This window comes from Armigeres subalbatus, chromosome 3 (genome assembly GCF_024139115.2).
Source record: "Armigeres subalbatus isolate Guangzhou_Male chromosome 3, GZ_Asu_2, whole genome shotgun sequence".
NCBI lineage: Eukaryota > Metazoa > Arthropoda > Insecta > Diptera > Culicidae > Armigeres > Armigeres subalbatus.
The window spans coordinates 176,313,826-176,330,764 of NC_085141.1; the positions used below are offsets into that span (position 1 = coordinate 176,313,826).

The 16,939-nt window shown below is 38.8% G+C and overlaps 2 protein-coding genes across 2 annotated transcripts; one reads left to right on the forward strand and one right to left on the reverse strand.

Moving 5' to 3' along the window:
* The first annotated feature begins 343 nt into the window (after positions 1–343).
* LOC134226323 (solute carrier family 35 member B1 homolog) lies at positions 344–4,715 on the forward strand. The gene is made up of 3 exons (XM_062707039.1): positions 344–704; positions 763–1,124; positions 4,081–4,715. The coding sequence occupies exons 1-3, from the start codon at positions 503–505 to the stop codon at positions 4,525–4,527; spliced, it is 1,011 nt and encodes a 336-aa protein (XP_062563023.1). The 5' UTR covers positions 344–502; the 3' UTR covers positions 4,528–4,715.
* Positions 4,716–10,403: 5,688 nt separating this feature from the next.
* Positions 10,404–14,956, reverse strand: LOC134220632 (uncharacterized). Its single transcript, XM_062699733.1, has 2 exons — positions 14,414–14,956; positions 10,404–11,123 (listed from the first exon to the last, which is right to left on the reverse strand). The coding sequence occupies exons 1-2, from the start codon at positions 14,820–14,822 to the stop codon at positions 10,597–10,599; spliced, it is 936 nt and encodes a 311-aa protein (XP_062555717.1). The 5' UTR covers positions 14,823–14,956; the 3' UTR covers positions 10,404–10,596.
* Positions 14,957–16,939: the final 1,983 nt, after the last annotated feature.

Consider the following 16,939-nt stretch of genomic DNA (forward strand, 5'->3'; position numbering starts at 1 on the left):
AAAACTGGCCCATAACAGAGTTTTAGAATTCGTTTTTTCTCGAATCAAGAGAGTTTGTTGCATCGATAATCCTCTCTGCCAGCAACATTTTGAATCAAAATAAATTTGCCATACGAGCCACAAAAATGGAGCCAACGGCCGGATCTGGCCCGCTGTCCGTACGTTGGGCAGCCCTTGTGTAGATCAAAAAATGCTATCTCCGAACGCTGAATGGCGCTAGCTTACTGTAATCAACAGCAAAACATCTGGCTCTCATACACGTGCTCGTTTCCCCTCCGAATTTAGCTGTTTTCTGTTTTATTTTGTTCCCATCTTTGAACCCGTATACACAACCGATATCTGTCATGGAACGCTTGACGTGTACTTTCTACATCTCCTTAGTTCCAACAAGCGGTTCGTCGAAGTATGCTGTTTTGTCTTGGTGCTCTTGGAGACTGACTACTGATTTTGTTATATATTTTTTGGAGACGTGTTTCCGCTTAAAGAAAATTAATAGAAGGTGATGTCGGGGGACAAAAAGACAGCGATAATTGCGGCGGTGGGAATCTTCGTGTGCTATTTCTATTTCGGCATTATCCAGGAGAAAATCACCCGTGGCAAGTACGGCGATGAACTCCAAGAGGACGGAACACGAGGAGAACGATTCACCTACGCGTTAGCACTGGTTGGGGTACAGTGCATATGTAACTGGTTCTTTGCTAAGGGTTTGTGATATTTAATGATTTATCAAACTCGTAAATATATAACTTTCTTAAATTTTAGCAATACTTATCGCGAAACCGCAGAACAATGACACTACACCAAAGGTGTACTATGCGTCCAGCTCGTTAACATATCTACTGGCAATGATTAGTTCGAACATGGCTCTGAGGTGGGTGGCTTACCCGATGCAAGTAGTCGCAAAATCTGCCAAACCCATCCCTGTGATGCTGTTGGGAGTTGTGTTCGGTAGAAAATCGTACACTTTGCAGAAGTACATGTTCGTTCTGCTGATTGTAATTGGAGTAGTGCTGTTTATGTTCAAGGAAGGCAAAACAAGCAATAGCCCGCTGGAGCAGGAAGGATTAGGGCAGCTATTGTTGATCATGAGTTTGATAATGGATGGACTGATCGGTGCCATACAAGTGAGTGACTTACATTTCAATTGGTAATAAGGAATTTTCAGCAAATTTGTTTGCAGCAACTTGATTGTGACTGAACCATAGCTCAGAAATAAGTTGGAAGAATTGGTTGAAGTTGGTAGCATTTTGTCAAAAAAAGCCAGAACACAAAAGATGGTTGATCTTCATACGCGCGGTGCACATCACCTTCTTGCATCCACATGGTTCATAAAATGCGAATCTAATCACTTTATCATAAATGTTTTCGCAAAGTAGCCTATCTTGCGATTTTTCTCCAGGCATATTTGTTTACATCGCATATTCCTACACACTATCAAGTGAAAGCGGTTTATGCATGTTTCAAACAAAGCTTGTGAAGACCACTATACTGCCTATGATCGCATATCCCAAATAATCAAAAGCTCCTTTAAGAATACGTTTTTCGCTTAATCAGCTTCATTGAGCTGCTTAAGCGAGAAACGTACTCTTAAAGAAACTTTTGGTTACTTGGAATTAGTCCATCTTGAAAATGACCGTATATGAGTTCCATTAGCAAGGAAAAAGGAACTTATATGCGATCATTTTCCATCTGGGACAAACTTGTTTGATATTTTTTCATTCTATTCACGATCAGTTGCATTTGATTCTTCTTCTTCTTCATCGATGGCTCCGATTGGCCTGCTTTTCAACTTAGTATACTATTGGCATTTCCTCAATTATTAATTAAAAGCTTTCTATGCCCGCCATTGCACAGAGGGCAAATTCGAGCCAAAAAACGGACGCAATTCAACCACGGTATGTACATATCTGGAAATTACCTTAAAAAATCACAAAAATCCAAAGAATATGATGGTTCCGACCCCTTTGCCGTTAGAATACTGGAAGTGTCCTATTTTGTCCAATTTCCCCTACAAATAGAGGATTTTGCTAATACATATGTTCACAGCAACCGAAAAGACAGGGAAAACCTTAACCTGTGTTATGGAAATGTCATAATGGGCCTTCCATATATTGTTGAACTCGGATAAGTGTCTTTTTCTGTCTAATACCCCCTATAAAATGCTTCAGATGATACAAATATAATATTCGAGCAGATCATCAAATGAGTTACTGTCAGTTATGGAATTCAGGACAATGAAATAGTGTTATCCTCGGAAAATTCACTGGGAATATGTTTAGTGTCTGTTTTTGTCTGATGCCCCCTATAATTAAAAAATATTTTCAAAAGTATAACATCAAATCAATTTTTATTTTAGGAAAATGTACTGAGATCCTTGAAGACTATTGTGGGCATATCAAAAGGCTATTCCTTTTTTGCAACGTCCCTTCAGTGTCTCATTTTGTCCAATATCCCTTATTCGTTGAACCGTTTTTATTCAATTTATCAGAACACACAACTTGAAAGCTCTAGAAAATTTTGTTAAAATCGGCGAATTAACTGGACAATGAAATATGACTTTTCCTAGGAGGTTGAATAGTGTCTGATTTTGCCAAATATCCCCTGTAGTTAAATGAAATTTTAAAATAAGATAGAGCAAATCAATTAATAACTCTGAAAATTATATTAGCATCCTTGCTTACTTAGTGGACATATTAAAGAGAGGTTTTTTTTCTTTTTCAGAGTGCACTTAGTATTAGTATTCCATAAGCATTTCCTCAGTTATTAATTGGAAGCTTTTCTATGCCAGCCATTGCTTGAGTATGTATCTTTTGTGACAGGTACAATGGATACGCCCAGGGTGTCGAGAATGTTTCCAACCCGAAAATATCCTAGACCGGACCGAGAATCGAACTCGCCATTGGCAATCCAACTTTGCTCGCAAGGATACTGAAGACCCCATTTGATTATACTGCGATTAATATGACCGTTACAGATTCTAACTCGAAAACAAAAACAAAATTATTCTTTCCGACAAAAACAAAGCTTTGTCGTTTGTTCGCTGTTGTCGCTTGTTTCGCAAGCGCATCCAAGAAAAATTGATTCACTGCACCTAACAGTGTTCTATTTGGCTGTTCTTTTATATAATTGCCTCAAATTAGACATTTTAGACAAATTAGACAGACAGTTCCAACTTGCAAAGGTGGAAATTTGTGTAAATTTCTCGACGCTATCTGGAAGGTTTGATGGTGCTCTAAAATGTATTATATGTAAAGTAGCGGGGACAGGCGGCGATAAAAGACATTTTCCACTGTTAAAAATGCCAAATTTGTCTAAATTTTCAACCACGTGGCTAAAAAACGCAATTTAATGACTGTAAAAGTTGCCTTGGGATGGTTTTAGTAAGAGTATTAATGTAGCTAATAACAAAGGACCTATAAAATGATGTAGATTTGTGTTTTTATGCATTTATGAAATACGACTTTTTTCAGAATTTCCACAAGGGCCATTTTGAATAATGAAAAACGTTTTCGTATTAGTTTTGAATCAGCATCCATAAAAATATAGCTTTAAAATAAAATAAAAAATGTATATAATCGCGAAATCATGTTTTTGTAGTTTTGGCCATCTCTTTGTATGGAGCCCAATCATTGTGCGTTGATAGATTTTGAGGTTTGTTTTAGGGCAAAAGATATTTTAGTTACCAGATAAACATTGTCGCTGTCGAGGATATGGGATCTAAATGTCAATGAAGGAAAAATACATACGATTTGACAGTTAGGTACCACACATGTTTCGGACAGCATAACAAAGGGAACCGAAGTGACAATCTTTATCTTGTTACTAAAATATCTTTTTTAGGGCGCATCTTGACCATAGTGCTCTAGTTGAAAGAAAGGGAAAGCGAAATATGAAGTATGATATATTTACCTTCGTTCCAAAAGCAAAAAAAAGTTACGAGCTCTGTCTATTCTATCTATCACCCTTATTCTTGTTTACGGACGAACGATACTTTCGAACGAATGCGACGTAAACAAGAATATGGGTGAATATCATTATCCTAATAAATACCAAAATAACAACTTTATCTTGTCTCGACAGGAACGTATGCGCCAGCACAGTTCGCCATCTGCTCAGCATATGATGGTGGCGATGAACGGGTGGAGCACACTGTTTGTCATCCCTGCACTGTTGATCACCGGAGAGGCTGTCGAGTTCGTTGCCTTCGCCACCAAGTATCCTCAGATGCTGGGTCATCTGGCGACCCTCGCCCTGGCCGGCGCTCTTGGGCAGCTGTTCATCTTCATGATGGTCTCATCATTCGGAGCACTATCCTGTTCCGTCGTTACCACAACGCGGAAGTTCTTCACCGTACTGTGCTCGGTTTTGCTTTTTGGAAATAGCCTGTCTAGTCGGCAGTGGCTAGGAGCCGTCCTGGTCTTCAGTGGGCTGTTTGCCGATTTGTTCTATGGTAAGAAAGGCTCTCCTGCAGGAAAATCTCCGCCAAAGCCAAAAAGCAAGAGCGAGAGCGAAGGACTTGTTAAATAAACCCACGGTCTACCATTTTCATTCCCTGCACATGACTAAGCGAACTTAAGCCCTAACCCACGTTCATTATTGAAACAAATGTACAATAAGTAGTAATTTATAATTGATTGAATTCGACCGTCTGTGTTATAGGTTTACTTGAGCCGTAAATACAGAGTATTCATTTATTTAAAATAAATGATAATAAATACTGTTTCCGTGTAACTAATTTTTATTTCTATGATGCTAACATCGGTGAATATTTGAGATTGTCATCAGATCAACCCGAGATCACGGACATACTTAGGGGAACTGTTCCGTTTTTATCTCATCGCAGAACAAAGAAATACAGCACCAATCTCGTCGCTTCTTTTTGCTAACACGCGTGCTCACTGGTGAAAAAATCACAAAAACATGAAAACAAACCAAATTCCTTTTCATTGCTTTGTTTTTGATGGGATGGAAATAGGAGCTATGGGATGAAGCGCCGAACCGTGTAGCCGGCACGGAGCGATCCGTATCAAAAAGCACGTGGCTTAAGCGCCACTCCATTAAGGAGACCACTGCCCAATTTATTTTGCCCGGATGAGACTCTCTCAAGGCGATTCCATTTTAATTTTCCCGATAAGGATTTATAGATCGGTCCAGCCTGCAAAAACGAAAAGTGCCAAATCGGGTACACCCTATCTTCCCTCTATACCGTACAGCTACACCATACACTCAAAGAGTCGGTGAGAGCCCACCAGAACCTAATACACTCTAAGGGGGGGTGCGCCTCTCATCATCGGCAGACTCTCTCCTCTCACCAACAACCATCAATGAGCTGGAAGAAACATAAACAACCCACAGTCAAACTCAACATTTGGAGGACGGGACTCGAAAACTAATAAACAATATCGCGCTGTGACGTTAAACACAATTACTCAATCAAATGGCTAGGGGGACTACAGAGAAACATTTTATTGAGGCAAACACATAGCATATTTATTAACTTAATACTAACAGGGGCACATATTGGTTCGGGGTTTGTGTTTCGTTCGTTTAATATTTGTGTTCGTTCCATTCATGTCTATCTCCTATTTTGTGTGCGTTTTCTCTTCCCTAGCTCTCTCTCTCTATATTCTGACTGTGTGCTCTGTGCTTTATGTTTACAGTGACGTCATTCTTCTGCGCAGCGTAGCTGCTAACTAGCCTGCGCTCCTGCTACTCGACGATAATTTTCGGTGGTGGCAAAACGGGCTCACGCACGAATTTCACGGGTCCGTGATGGCGGACCCAAGCAATAGTCGGTGGGTTTTGCGACTCGCGAAATGTGTTTGGCTTTAGCAGCACATTCGATTCCTCAGTCTACGACTGGCACAAAAAACTTTCCTCCGCGGCGCCCTCCTCGGACGCCGCACTCCAATCAAAAAACCCAAATTAATCCACCTAGCGGTGACGATGCCTTTCTCGATTAAATCAAGATATACTGAAGGTGGCAACTTCTTTTCTTTCAATTTCTATCTACCAAAAATGTTGGCAATTTTGTTTTTCTGTAAAATAAGCATAATATATTATGTTATAATCAAGTTATGACGATCGATCGATCAAGTTATGACGATCGACACCCCACCCCCCTTCGCCAAGGCCCCGATGCCATTTTTGAACGATTCCTAATTATAAATAGAAGACAAACAAAACCGTATACCTACATAATATAATATGGAAATAAGGAGATGTATAAAACAAAAACTATATTCAAATTTGCCCTTCACACTTAAAATGAATCGCAGATTTCTGTGAAATTTCACCGAAATCTCAACAGCAGAACTGTTCGGTGAATAATTTTTACAGATTTTTGGTGGTTTTGACAGTTGAACAAAGGAAAAATCGCCGAAAATTTTGTTAAATAATTACCGAACAAATCTGCTGTTGAGATTTCGGTGAATTGAAGCAAAATTCACCGAAATCTGTGAAATGATTTAAGTGTGTTGAAACCCCCCAAACTTCACTATAACTCCACACCACCCATCATACCACACACCACCCAAACCAAACAACATGTTGAAGCATCAATGAAACCCCTCTTTTTCCCCTTCCAATGTATGACACAAAACAAACGCAAACACCACCATGGCCACGAGCGTACGAACCAGCAGTTAATCGTTTCGTTATCGAGTGCAATTTCTGTTGCCAACTATGAAACTTACAACTGTGTTGATGCGAATGCTCCGATAAAGTATAATGGCAATAAACATCATCGAGTCGGCTCTACACTTAAAAGCGCGTACGTTGTTCGTCGATTAGTTTTCGTGTTCAACACGTTCCACATTAAACTTTGAAAAGCTTTGCTCGTTGCGTTAGCGTTATCGAAATTGCCGTAGCGAGGATTCTAACCCATCGAGCGAACGTAATTTATATTATAGCATGGTAGCTGCTCAATGCTCGTAGTCCCGATTATATGGGAAAAAATGGAAAACTGCCTCAACCATTTTCCTTGTCAGCTGCGAACGCATTAATCAATCTTGATGAAATTAAATAGCATGTAATAAGAAGAGTGGCTCTGCGGAATGCAACTTGTTGCGATAAAATCAGTTGAGTCTAAGTACATGAAAATCGTGTGAGTTTTTGAGGTTTTAAAAGTGACCATACAGACACACAAACATACACACACACAGACACGATACCATGGTGTTCTTCTAGAAAAGCGAGTTACGATGTTCGGTGCTGCAAGGACACGCAGTTAACCTCGAGGGTGCGTTGTGCACTGGCCCCCCTTTGAAGCATTACTTTCTGGTTGTACTGAAGGGACTATGGGCTTGGCGGCAATGGAAACGGTTTAGCGGGTCGGGAATGTAGTCCTGCCTCCCTCGGTGATCCCTAACCCCGCACTTCCTGGTCAACCCAGGATGTCTGTTGAGCAGATTCCCCCTCCATTGTTTAGGAAGAAGAAAAAAAAACACACACACACACACATCATCTCGATTCCTCAAACTGAGTCGAATGGTATAAGAAACTTTACTATCAGATGTTCCTGTAAAAAGTTCGTTTTCAGAGTGAAATGATAGCCTTTCGGTTCAACTTTGTTGTACGAGGCAAAAAGGGTTTGTTTGGGCTTACTGACCCAGTCGATGACCTGCCGGTGGGGTCGACGCTCCCGGCTTGTTGACGCCAGCGATGACGCTTCTTAATGAAGCTGACGAGACGTGATCGCGATGGCGGTTGCTAGCCGGCGGTTGGATCTTGTCCACGTGGAGGTCCCCTGGCCTTCCCTCGGACCGATATGGCGACGGATCGGTCCGCTTCTGGCAGGTGACGATCGCCAGGAATATTCCGTCCGTTAGGGGGGGGGTGGTTTTGGCGTCGCGCTTGGGTGCGATAGTTTGCTGCGGGTGGGAAATATCAAGCCAATCTGGCCGAACAAACACTTGAGCACGAGCACATTATCACATTTAGAGCGAAACTTTACCTTTGCTATAGGTTCACTCTGCCTACTGTCGCACATAAAATCTAAACGCACACTTTCTGCCTACTTGCTATTTAGAACGAACAATAGTCACAGTAGCACATACTTTAAAACAATCACAATAATAACTGACAAACGCGGACACTTCCAACTTATTGGATGATCACGGACGAAATGATTGAGCCCGTGAGTCCTCAGATCAAGGAAGGTGGGCTCGGACACAACCGGAAACACGTCATTTCCCGCCTCCCTTCGTGTACGATCGTGACCTTATTGGCACGATGGATAATTGACACGAAAGTTGTGCTGCTTTCCCTCTCCCACCTTATCCGAAAAACAAATGGCCTCGACCTTGGAGAGCTTGGCTAATTGGTTAAATACCCGCTTGCCTATGTTAAGGGATATGCTATTCTAAATTATTGGCGATCTGTAGTTTATGCCACCGATCAATTCACAACTATTTCCAATATTTACAGAATTTAGTATGTTTAATATTACTAAATTACTTGCAAATTTCCTGGCTGCTACAACCGTTCCACTATATATAATTTTGTTGATGGGCCGCCCTCTTATTCGGTTCTATTTGATGCCCTGATGCCCTGATTTCAGCCAAATCGGTCAACGTTTGGGCGGTGCTAAACTTGTTGGAAGTTTGTATAGAAAAATGTATGCAGAAACATCCAAAAACAGTGATTTGCAGTTGGATAGCACAATTTACGATCAAGAACCATGATACTCATTCAGTTCTTGTAGAATAAAATACAGAATGTTATGCTGAAAACCGCGAAAAGATTAGAGTTTATTAGGCAAAGATATTAGCATTTTACTGGAGCGTTGTAAGGGTGAATTTATTTCTTTTCAAAGGTAAAAGAAACGAAATTTGCTCAAACCCCCCTTCAGAGAAATGTTAATAACTTAGCCGGGCAAACTCTAATCTTCTCGCGGTTTTCTGCATAACATTCTGTATTAATTTCTACAAGATCTGAATGAGTATCATAGTTCTTCATCACAAGTTGTGCCGTCCAACTTTAATTCACTGTTTTTGGATGTTTCTGCATACATTTTTGCATATAAACTTTCAACGAGTTTAGCACCGCCTAAACGTTGACCGATTTTGCCCAGAGCATCAGGGCATCAAATAGAACCGAATAAGAGGGCGGCCCATCAAAAAAATTGAAAAAAGTTTTTCCCATACTAATTTGAGCCACCCTAATATATAGGGTTACCAGAAAAACCGCTATTTTTCGAAATTTTTTATTTTTAAAAAATCATAACTTTTGAACCACTGGATCGATTTGCAATATTTTTTTATGGATAGAAAGCTTATTACTTCTAGTTCTAACTAAAATTTTTGGTTTGGTGTATTGGCGTACTCAAATTTGCTAAAATGGTCAAAATATTCGTTTTTTAAGATTTTTTAAATGTTGGACCACAACGACTATATATTTTTATATTTTTTTATGAAAATTCAAATATTTTTACATAACATATCAAAAAATTAGAAATATTCATCGAGCCGTTTTTGTGTAACATTTTTTTTTTGAAAATTTCAAGTTTTCTGAACATACACACATGGAATGAGCATAATTTTCCATCACTTCAAAATAACTGCGGAAATCATTCTGTTGAAGTTATCAAACTTATTCCTAATAAATTCATGATAACCATGTGTACTAATCTAGTTTTATTTGTGAAGTAATGTACCTATCAAAAGTAGGGGAGGCTTGTCCAATTCTGACCCCATTAAATGTAAGAACTATAAATCACCCTCACATTGTTTAAAAGCAGAGACCAACATTGCTAGGGTTTACTCAACCATGGTTTACGCTTTAACTGGAACCACAATGGTCCGTTAGCGTCCTAATTCATCATGAGTGCTCATAAGGGTTGCAGAGGCACTCATGCCGAATTTGAGTGGTAGCGTAAACCACGACTGAGTAAACTTAACTATTTTGAATTATTCCACAAAAGGGTCATTTTGAGTGAACCGAACTGAAACTAGAATATATTTTTTTAGCGTGTAGGTTTTTTTATATATTTAGTGAAGTTGAAAAATCAGGTAAGGTAGCTTTTTTTAATGAAATTCACACAATTTGTTATAAACAGCCGAACGGCAACATGGTTATGTTTAGTAAATTCTGCGATTGCTATGAAGCTTGTAAACTTTAAATTTTGTGCTTCATCTTTATAATATATGGCAAAAGGATGGATTGTGCATTGAGCGTTTGCCCAATGAAAACCTTGTATAGCGTCCTGAATAACAAAAGAGTAATTTTCAGAGAAGTCAGCAATTATAATGCAATCAGTTGCTTCCAAATTAATTTTAAGTTGTTTTAAGTAGTTTCCTTGTTGCATTGAATTTAAATGACAACGATCTGTTTGCCTCCATTGTTTAAATTCTAAGGAATCGACATTTTCAAGAGAATTCATCAGGTCATTCTCTAGTGTCTGCGTACCCGGGCAATGAACACAGGTTTTCAACCAACATTTCTCTGTAGGATTTTCACAAAGTATTTTAAAAAACAAGTCATGATACGTTTTTAAATGGTTATGAATAAGTTTCTTGTCCTTAAGGGTTTTAAACATTAATTTAACATTCTGATGATAAATGCATACGCAGACAGTATGCGTTCCACTTGAACCAGCTAGAATACAATTTTTGGGCGGCTGCTGGAAAACATTGAAAATCCAATTTTAAAAGTAAAATATTGCTCTTTGAAAATTGAATAAATTTCACGAAGGTTACATAAAAGTAACCTGCGCTGTACATGCACTTTTTCTCCTGCCATATTTTCAATAACGAAATCCCTTTTCCCAGGACATGCTCTGCTTATCTCGTCACTATTATAAAAGTCCCTAACTACAGTTACAGTATCACCGCTCAAAGACAACATATTTACTCTGGTCTCCGGTGTGCTCATAAAACCTTTTTCAATCTGTAATTTCTTTGCACGTTGAGCAGTTCGTTGCGAAATACCGAATTCTTGCATCATTTTGTATGCAGTCCAGGATTTGGGAAGGGAAGTTAGAATCCTATATCGATCGTTTCTGTCAGATATTTCATCAAATTTTGCCTTCATTTGTTGAAGAATTTCCTGACCGTCTCCGGGTTTCTGGGCACCAGCGCTACCAATTGATTCAGCACTCGTTGATTCCAAAGAAAACAAAGATTCTGAAAACAAGATGGAAAAATAACTATTAGTTAGGAGCATGTTTCTTCATATAATGTAATACATATTGTATTCGATTATTCTATTTTGTTGCATGATAGGCAACTGCTCTACAAATTGAGCTACTAGTTCGGATTAGGTAAGATTATACGGAACTGATGTTTTTGCCTTTCTCGTATACTAAGTATACGGTAAAGGCTATATGATCGCTCCAAAAACAAACTTTTTATAGAAGGCCCGGAGACCCATAGTGTTATATACCAATCGACTCAGTTCGACGAATTGAGGTGATGTCTGTGTGTGTGTGTGTGTGTGTGTGTGTGTGTGTGTGTGTGTATGTGTGTGTGTGTGCGCAAAACTACTCAAAAAATGTCACTCATTTTTCGGGCACTTATCCTCAACCGATTTACTCGCAACAAGTTGCATTCGACGCAGAATCCTGTCCCATTGTTTCCTATTTGAAATTGGCCAGATCGCACTATGGGATCGGAAGTTATGGCCAAAATACAAATTCATATGAAAAAATCGCGTAAAAAATGTCACTCATTTTCGGGCACTTATCCTCCACCGATTTGCTCGCAACAAGTTGCATTCGACGTAGAATCCTGTCTCATTGTTTCCTTTTTGAAATTGGCCAGATCGGACTATGGGATCAAAAGTAATGGCCAAAATACAAATTCATACAAAAAAAACGCCTAAAAAATGTCACTCATTTTTCGGGCACTTATCCTCCACCGATTTGCTCGCAACAAATTGCATTCGACGCAGAATCCTGTCCCATTGTTTCCTATTTGAAATTGGCCAGATCGCACTATGGGATCGAGAGTTATGGCCAAAATACAAATTCATACGAAAAAATCGCGTAAAAAATGTCACTCATTTTTCGGGCACTTATCTTCAACCGATTTGCTCGCAAAAAATTGCATTCGACGCAAAATCCTGTCTCATTGTTTCCCATTTGGAATTGGCCAGATCGAACTATGGGATCAAAAGTTATGGCCAAAATACAAATTCATACAAAAAAACGCGTAAAAAATGTCACTCATTTTTCGAGCACTTATCCTCAACCGATTTGATCGCAACAAGTTGCATTCGACGCAGAATCCTGTCCCATTGTTTCCAATCTGAAATTGGCCAGATCGAACTATGGGATCGAAAGTTATGGCCAAAATACAAATTCACACAAAAAAATCGCGTAAAAAATGTCACTCATTTTTCGGGCACTTATCCTCAACCGATTTGCTCGCAACAAGTTGCATTCGACGCAGAATCCTTTCCCATTGTTTCCTATTCGAAATTGGCCAGATCGCACTATGGGATCGAGAGTTATGGCCAAAATACAAATTCATACGAAAAAATCGCGTAAAAAATGTCACTCATTTTTCGGGCACTTATCTTCAACCGATTTGCTCGCAAAAAATTGCATTCGACGCAGAATCCTGTCTCATTGTTTCCTATTTGAAATTGGCCAGATCGAACTATGGGATCGAGAGTTATGGCCAAAATACAAATTCACACACAAAAATCGCGTAAAAAATGTCACTCATTTTTCGGGCACTTATCCTCCACCGATTTGCTCGCAACAAATTGCATTCGACGCAGAATCCTGTCCCATTGTTTCCTATTTGAAATTGGCCAGATCGGACTATGGGATCGAGAGTTATGGCCAAAATACAAATTCATACGAAAAAATCGCGTAAAAAATGTCACTCATTTTTCGGGCACTTATCGTCAACCGATTTGCTCGCAAAAAATTGCATTCGACGCAGAATCCTGTCTCATTGTTTCCTATTGAAAATTGGCTAGATCGGACAATGGGATCCGAAGTTATGGCCGAAACACCAAGGCCTGGAGACCCATAGTGTTATATACCAATCGACTTAGCTCGACGAACTAAGATGATGTCTCTGTGTGTGTGCGCGCACCAAAAGTGCGAAAAGCTTAGCTCACTTTTTTAGAACTTATCCTCAACCGATTTAATTCCAACAAGTTTCATTCGACGCGGAATCCTGTCGTATTGTTTTCTATTGAAAATTTGGAAGATCGGACATGGGCACAGAAATTATGGCCAAAATATACTATGTGTTATAAAAAAGCGAGTAAAAAAGTCTTCTTATTGGCATTACATCCCCACACTGGGTCAGAGCCGCCTCGCAGCTTAGTGTTCATTAAGCACTTCCACAGTTATTAACTGCGAAGTTTTTAAGCCAAGTTACCATTTTTGCATTCGTATATCATGAGGCTAACACGATGATACTTTTATGCCCAGGAAAGTCGAGACAATTTCCAACCCGAAAATTGCCTAGACCGGCACCAGGAATCGAACCCAGCCACCCTCAGCATGGTCTTGCTTTGTAGCCACGCGTCTTACCGCACGACTAAGGAGGGCCCCATTAAAAAGTAAAAAAGTCTAGCTGACTTTTAATGGACTTACCCTCAACCGATTTACTCACAACAAATTGCATTAGACGCGGAATCCTGTTCTATTATTTTATATTGAAAATTGGCCAGATTGGACTATTAACTTAGAAATTATGGCCAACTTGAAATTATTGCCCTCCGCTCGCTTGATGGGAATGACATTTTCGTTTTCTTTTTGTGTAGTCGGAGCTTCAGTTCAACAAAAGTGATATCCTTAAAATATATGACTGGGTAAAATAAAACAGGTGTATGTACGTCAAAAAGATTGGAAAAGGAAAAAAATGTCGAAATTCTTATTAGCATATTGTAGAACAAGCTGAAAACCGAACCGAGGTCTCGCGACAATCGCATTTTCTCGCATTTCCGGATGTTGCAACTGCATCGCGAGTAGTGCGTAACTGTGCCATGGGCCTTTTCACGAGACGTTTAAAAACAGCTGATTTCATCGTCAATTGACAGTTCTTCTATGAAAGTGACAGCTTCGGACTTGCAGGCCTGTTCAGCGGTTGTAAACAAGTGCAGGCTCGGTAGTGTCACATGAAAAGGCCTATAGTCGGGCACCACTCGCGATGTAGTTGCGCCATCCGGGAATGGGACAAAATATGATTTTCGGTTTTCAACTGGATCTACAATATCTTTGCCATAAATAATCTGATTTTCATAGAACGGACAAAGAAATTTGTCTTTTTTACTCCTAGCTACTAGCTCATCTATTTTCAAGCACACACATTTTACGAAGGTCGAGAAAGGCACCATCACCGCTAGGTGGATTAATCTGGGTTTTCAATTTTCTGAATAATCGAGTACAACTAGTATAACGTAGCAAATCATGATGTCTGAATGAACAAAAAGAAGAGATTATTCTACTTACCAACACTAGGAACAGCGTCAATTTCCGATGATCCAGCGGCATTGGGATCGATTATTTCGAAACCACCATTATTGATGTTTGCTGGTGCGGCGAAATTGTTCACTCTAGATGGTCCCGCCACGGCGAAATTATTGGTGCCTGATGGTCCGGCAACGGCGAGATCATCAAGTTTCGATGGTTCAGAAACGGTGAGTTCTTGATTTTCACATTCTATATTAACTGCACTTGGAGCTGCTGGCTCGTTTCCTTTCTTGATAATGCGATAAAGTCGGCAATAGCAGGTATTACAAATGTAGGAACAGCTTTTATCCAATTTTATTCTCCTTTCCGCTGCATAATCATACAGTTTAGGAGTAAGTTTCCTGTAACAATTACTCCAAACATGGCAATTTGAGCATTCGTGCTTCATTGTATTAAACGTTTCTTCAGTAAGGCAACTGGACAATTTCACTGATTTTCTTGACTGACATATACTTTATCTTATAGACCACTTTAAATAGTCCCTTTGGGTATCATTTAGGTAGAGTGAACAAGGAAAAGGAGACAGATGAATATAATCAAAAGAAAATACAATGAATTACCTGCATCAAAATATTGAAAACATATAAACAAAGCAGGTAACCTATTGTATGGATTGCTGAAAACCAACCTTTTGAAAAACGACATATTGCTTTTGCCGATTTTGGAGAATGAAGTAATCAATAACAACACCAGACTATTCCGATTGAATTATTTTCAACTATTGCGATTCGTAAATTCTTCTAATAAACGAGACCAAACAAACACTCTTGAATAACATTTTCATACGTTTGATTTAATTTGAGCTATTTGAAATAGTGGAGAATAACGTTCATTCCATGTGTGTATGGGCAGAAAACTTGAAATTTTCAAAAAAATGTAACTCAAAAACGGCTCGATGAACATTTCTAATTTTTTGATATGTTATGTAAAAATATTTGAATTTTCATAAAAAATATAAAATATATAGTCGTTGTGGTCCAACATTTAAAAATCTTAAAAACGAATATTTTGACCATTTTAGCAAATTTGAGTACACCAATACACCAAACCAAAACTTTTAGTAAGAACTAGAAGTAATAAGCTTTCTATCCATAAAAATATTGCAAATCGATCCAGTGGTTCAAAAGTTATGATTTTTAAAATAAAAATTTCGAAAAATAGTGATTTTTCTGGTAACCCTATATCGAACATGGTCACCCTAATAAAAAAATAAAAAAAATACGGGTCTAATTATTTTCAATGAAGAACATACCAAGCGATTTTGAGCAAAATTGGACAACTTTTTTTTTCAACTCTATTCTTTTCCCGTGGAATCGCTGTATATATAGGGGAAAATACCTATTCTTGGCAGTCTAAGACATTCGCCAAATAGAATTATAAAAATAATGAATAAATACACTAAAACACAGGTATAGTTCAACTGGTATACATTTGTATGCTCTTTCTTTGATAATTGGTGTTCACTAATTATAACAGCTTTTACCACAAACTCAGTAAATTTAATATAAAGTAACAGGTCAACGTTTCTTCTATTGGCATAGCAATTTCTATTATCAGCAATGAGTTTGCTCTCTTTAGCAACTAGACATGGAAGTAGAAAACTGGTAATGTATTGGTGCCAAATGCTGGTTGTTTATATCCTCCAGTAGTAAAATTCATTCATATTAATCGGCCGCACGCTCATCTCGCTTCACTCAATTTTGGAACAAACTTTATTATTTATCAAAACTGGCTTAAAACAAAACATGAATTTTTAGCCTTGGCATCAATTTTATGTCATGTAGACAGATAGGCAAAAGCATTTAAACACATTGTAAAACAAATTTAACCCTTATGCGGCCAACAAAAAACAGACGTGAATGGCAGATAGGGTACCCGTGTACCCAGATATTGATATTATCATAACTTTTACCATTTTCAACCTATTTGAATAATGTTGGCCATTTTGAAAAAGGGAACTTAAATGCTTTTTGTCCGCTGCCAAGATTCACATCTTTTGTCTTTTGTAATGCCTTAGAGTCGTAAGCAAAAGTCTATCAACCAGTTACAAATATAAAACTTGCTCTTTGCGGTTCTTAGATGATATGTTTGTTTCATCAAAAAAATCATGGTGGTTGTGTACAAGATACGACCGCTCGACGTAAACTACTTAAAACCAAATCTATACACATAAGAATGATTTTTTGTCTGTCTGCCCTTATAGACTAGAAAACGGCATGAACATTTGTATGTAGAGGTTTTTGGAAACGATGAAGGCTCTTATGGGGTCGTTCAAAAATGATGTGACAGGTTTTAGGGGGGGAGGGGGTCTAAGATTTTGGGACAGTACATGTACTAGGTATACTAAAAAGCGTGACAGAGGGGGCGAGGGTCTAGAAATCCCAAAAAGTAGTGGACGTCATATTTGAATCGCCCCTATGATGGTATTTTAGACCCCTCCTCTTCTGGAAGGGGGGCTCCCATACAAATGAAATACAAATTTCTGCTTTAATCGAAAATCAATCC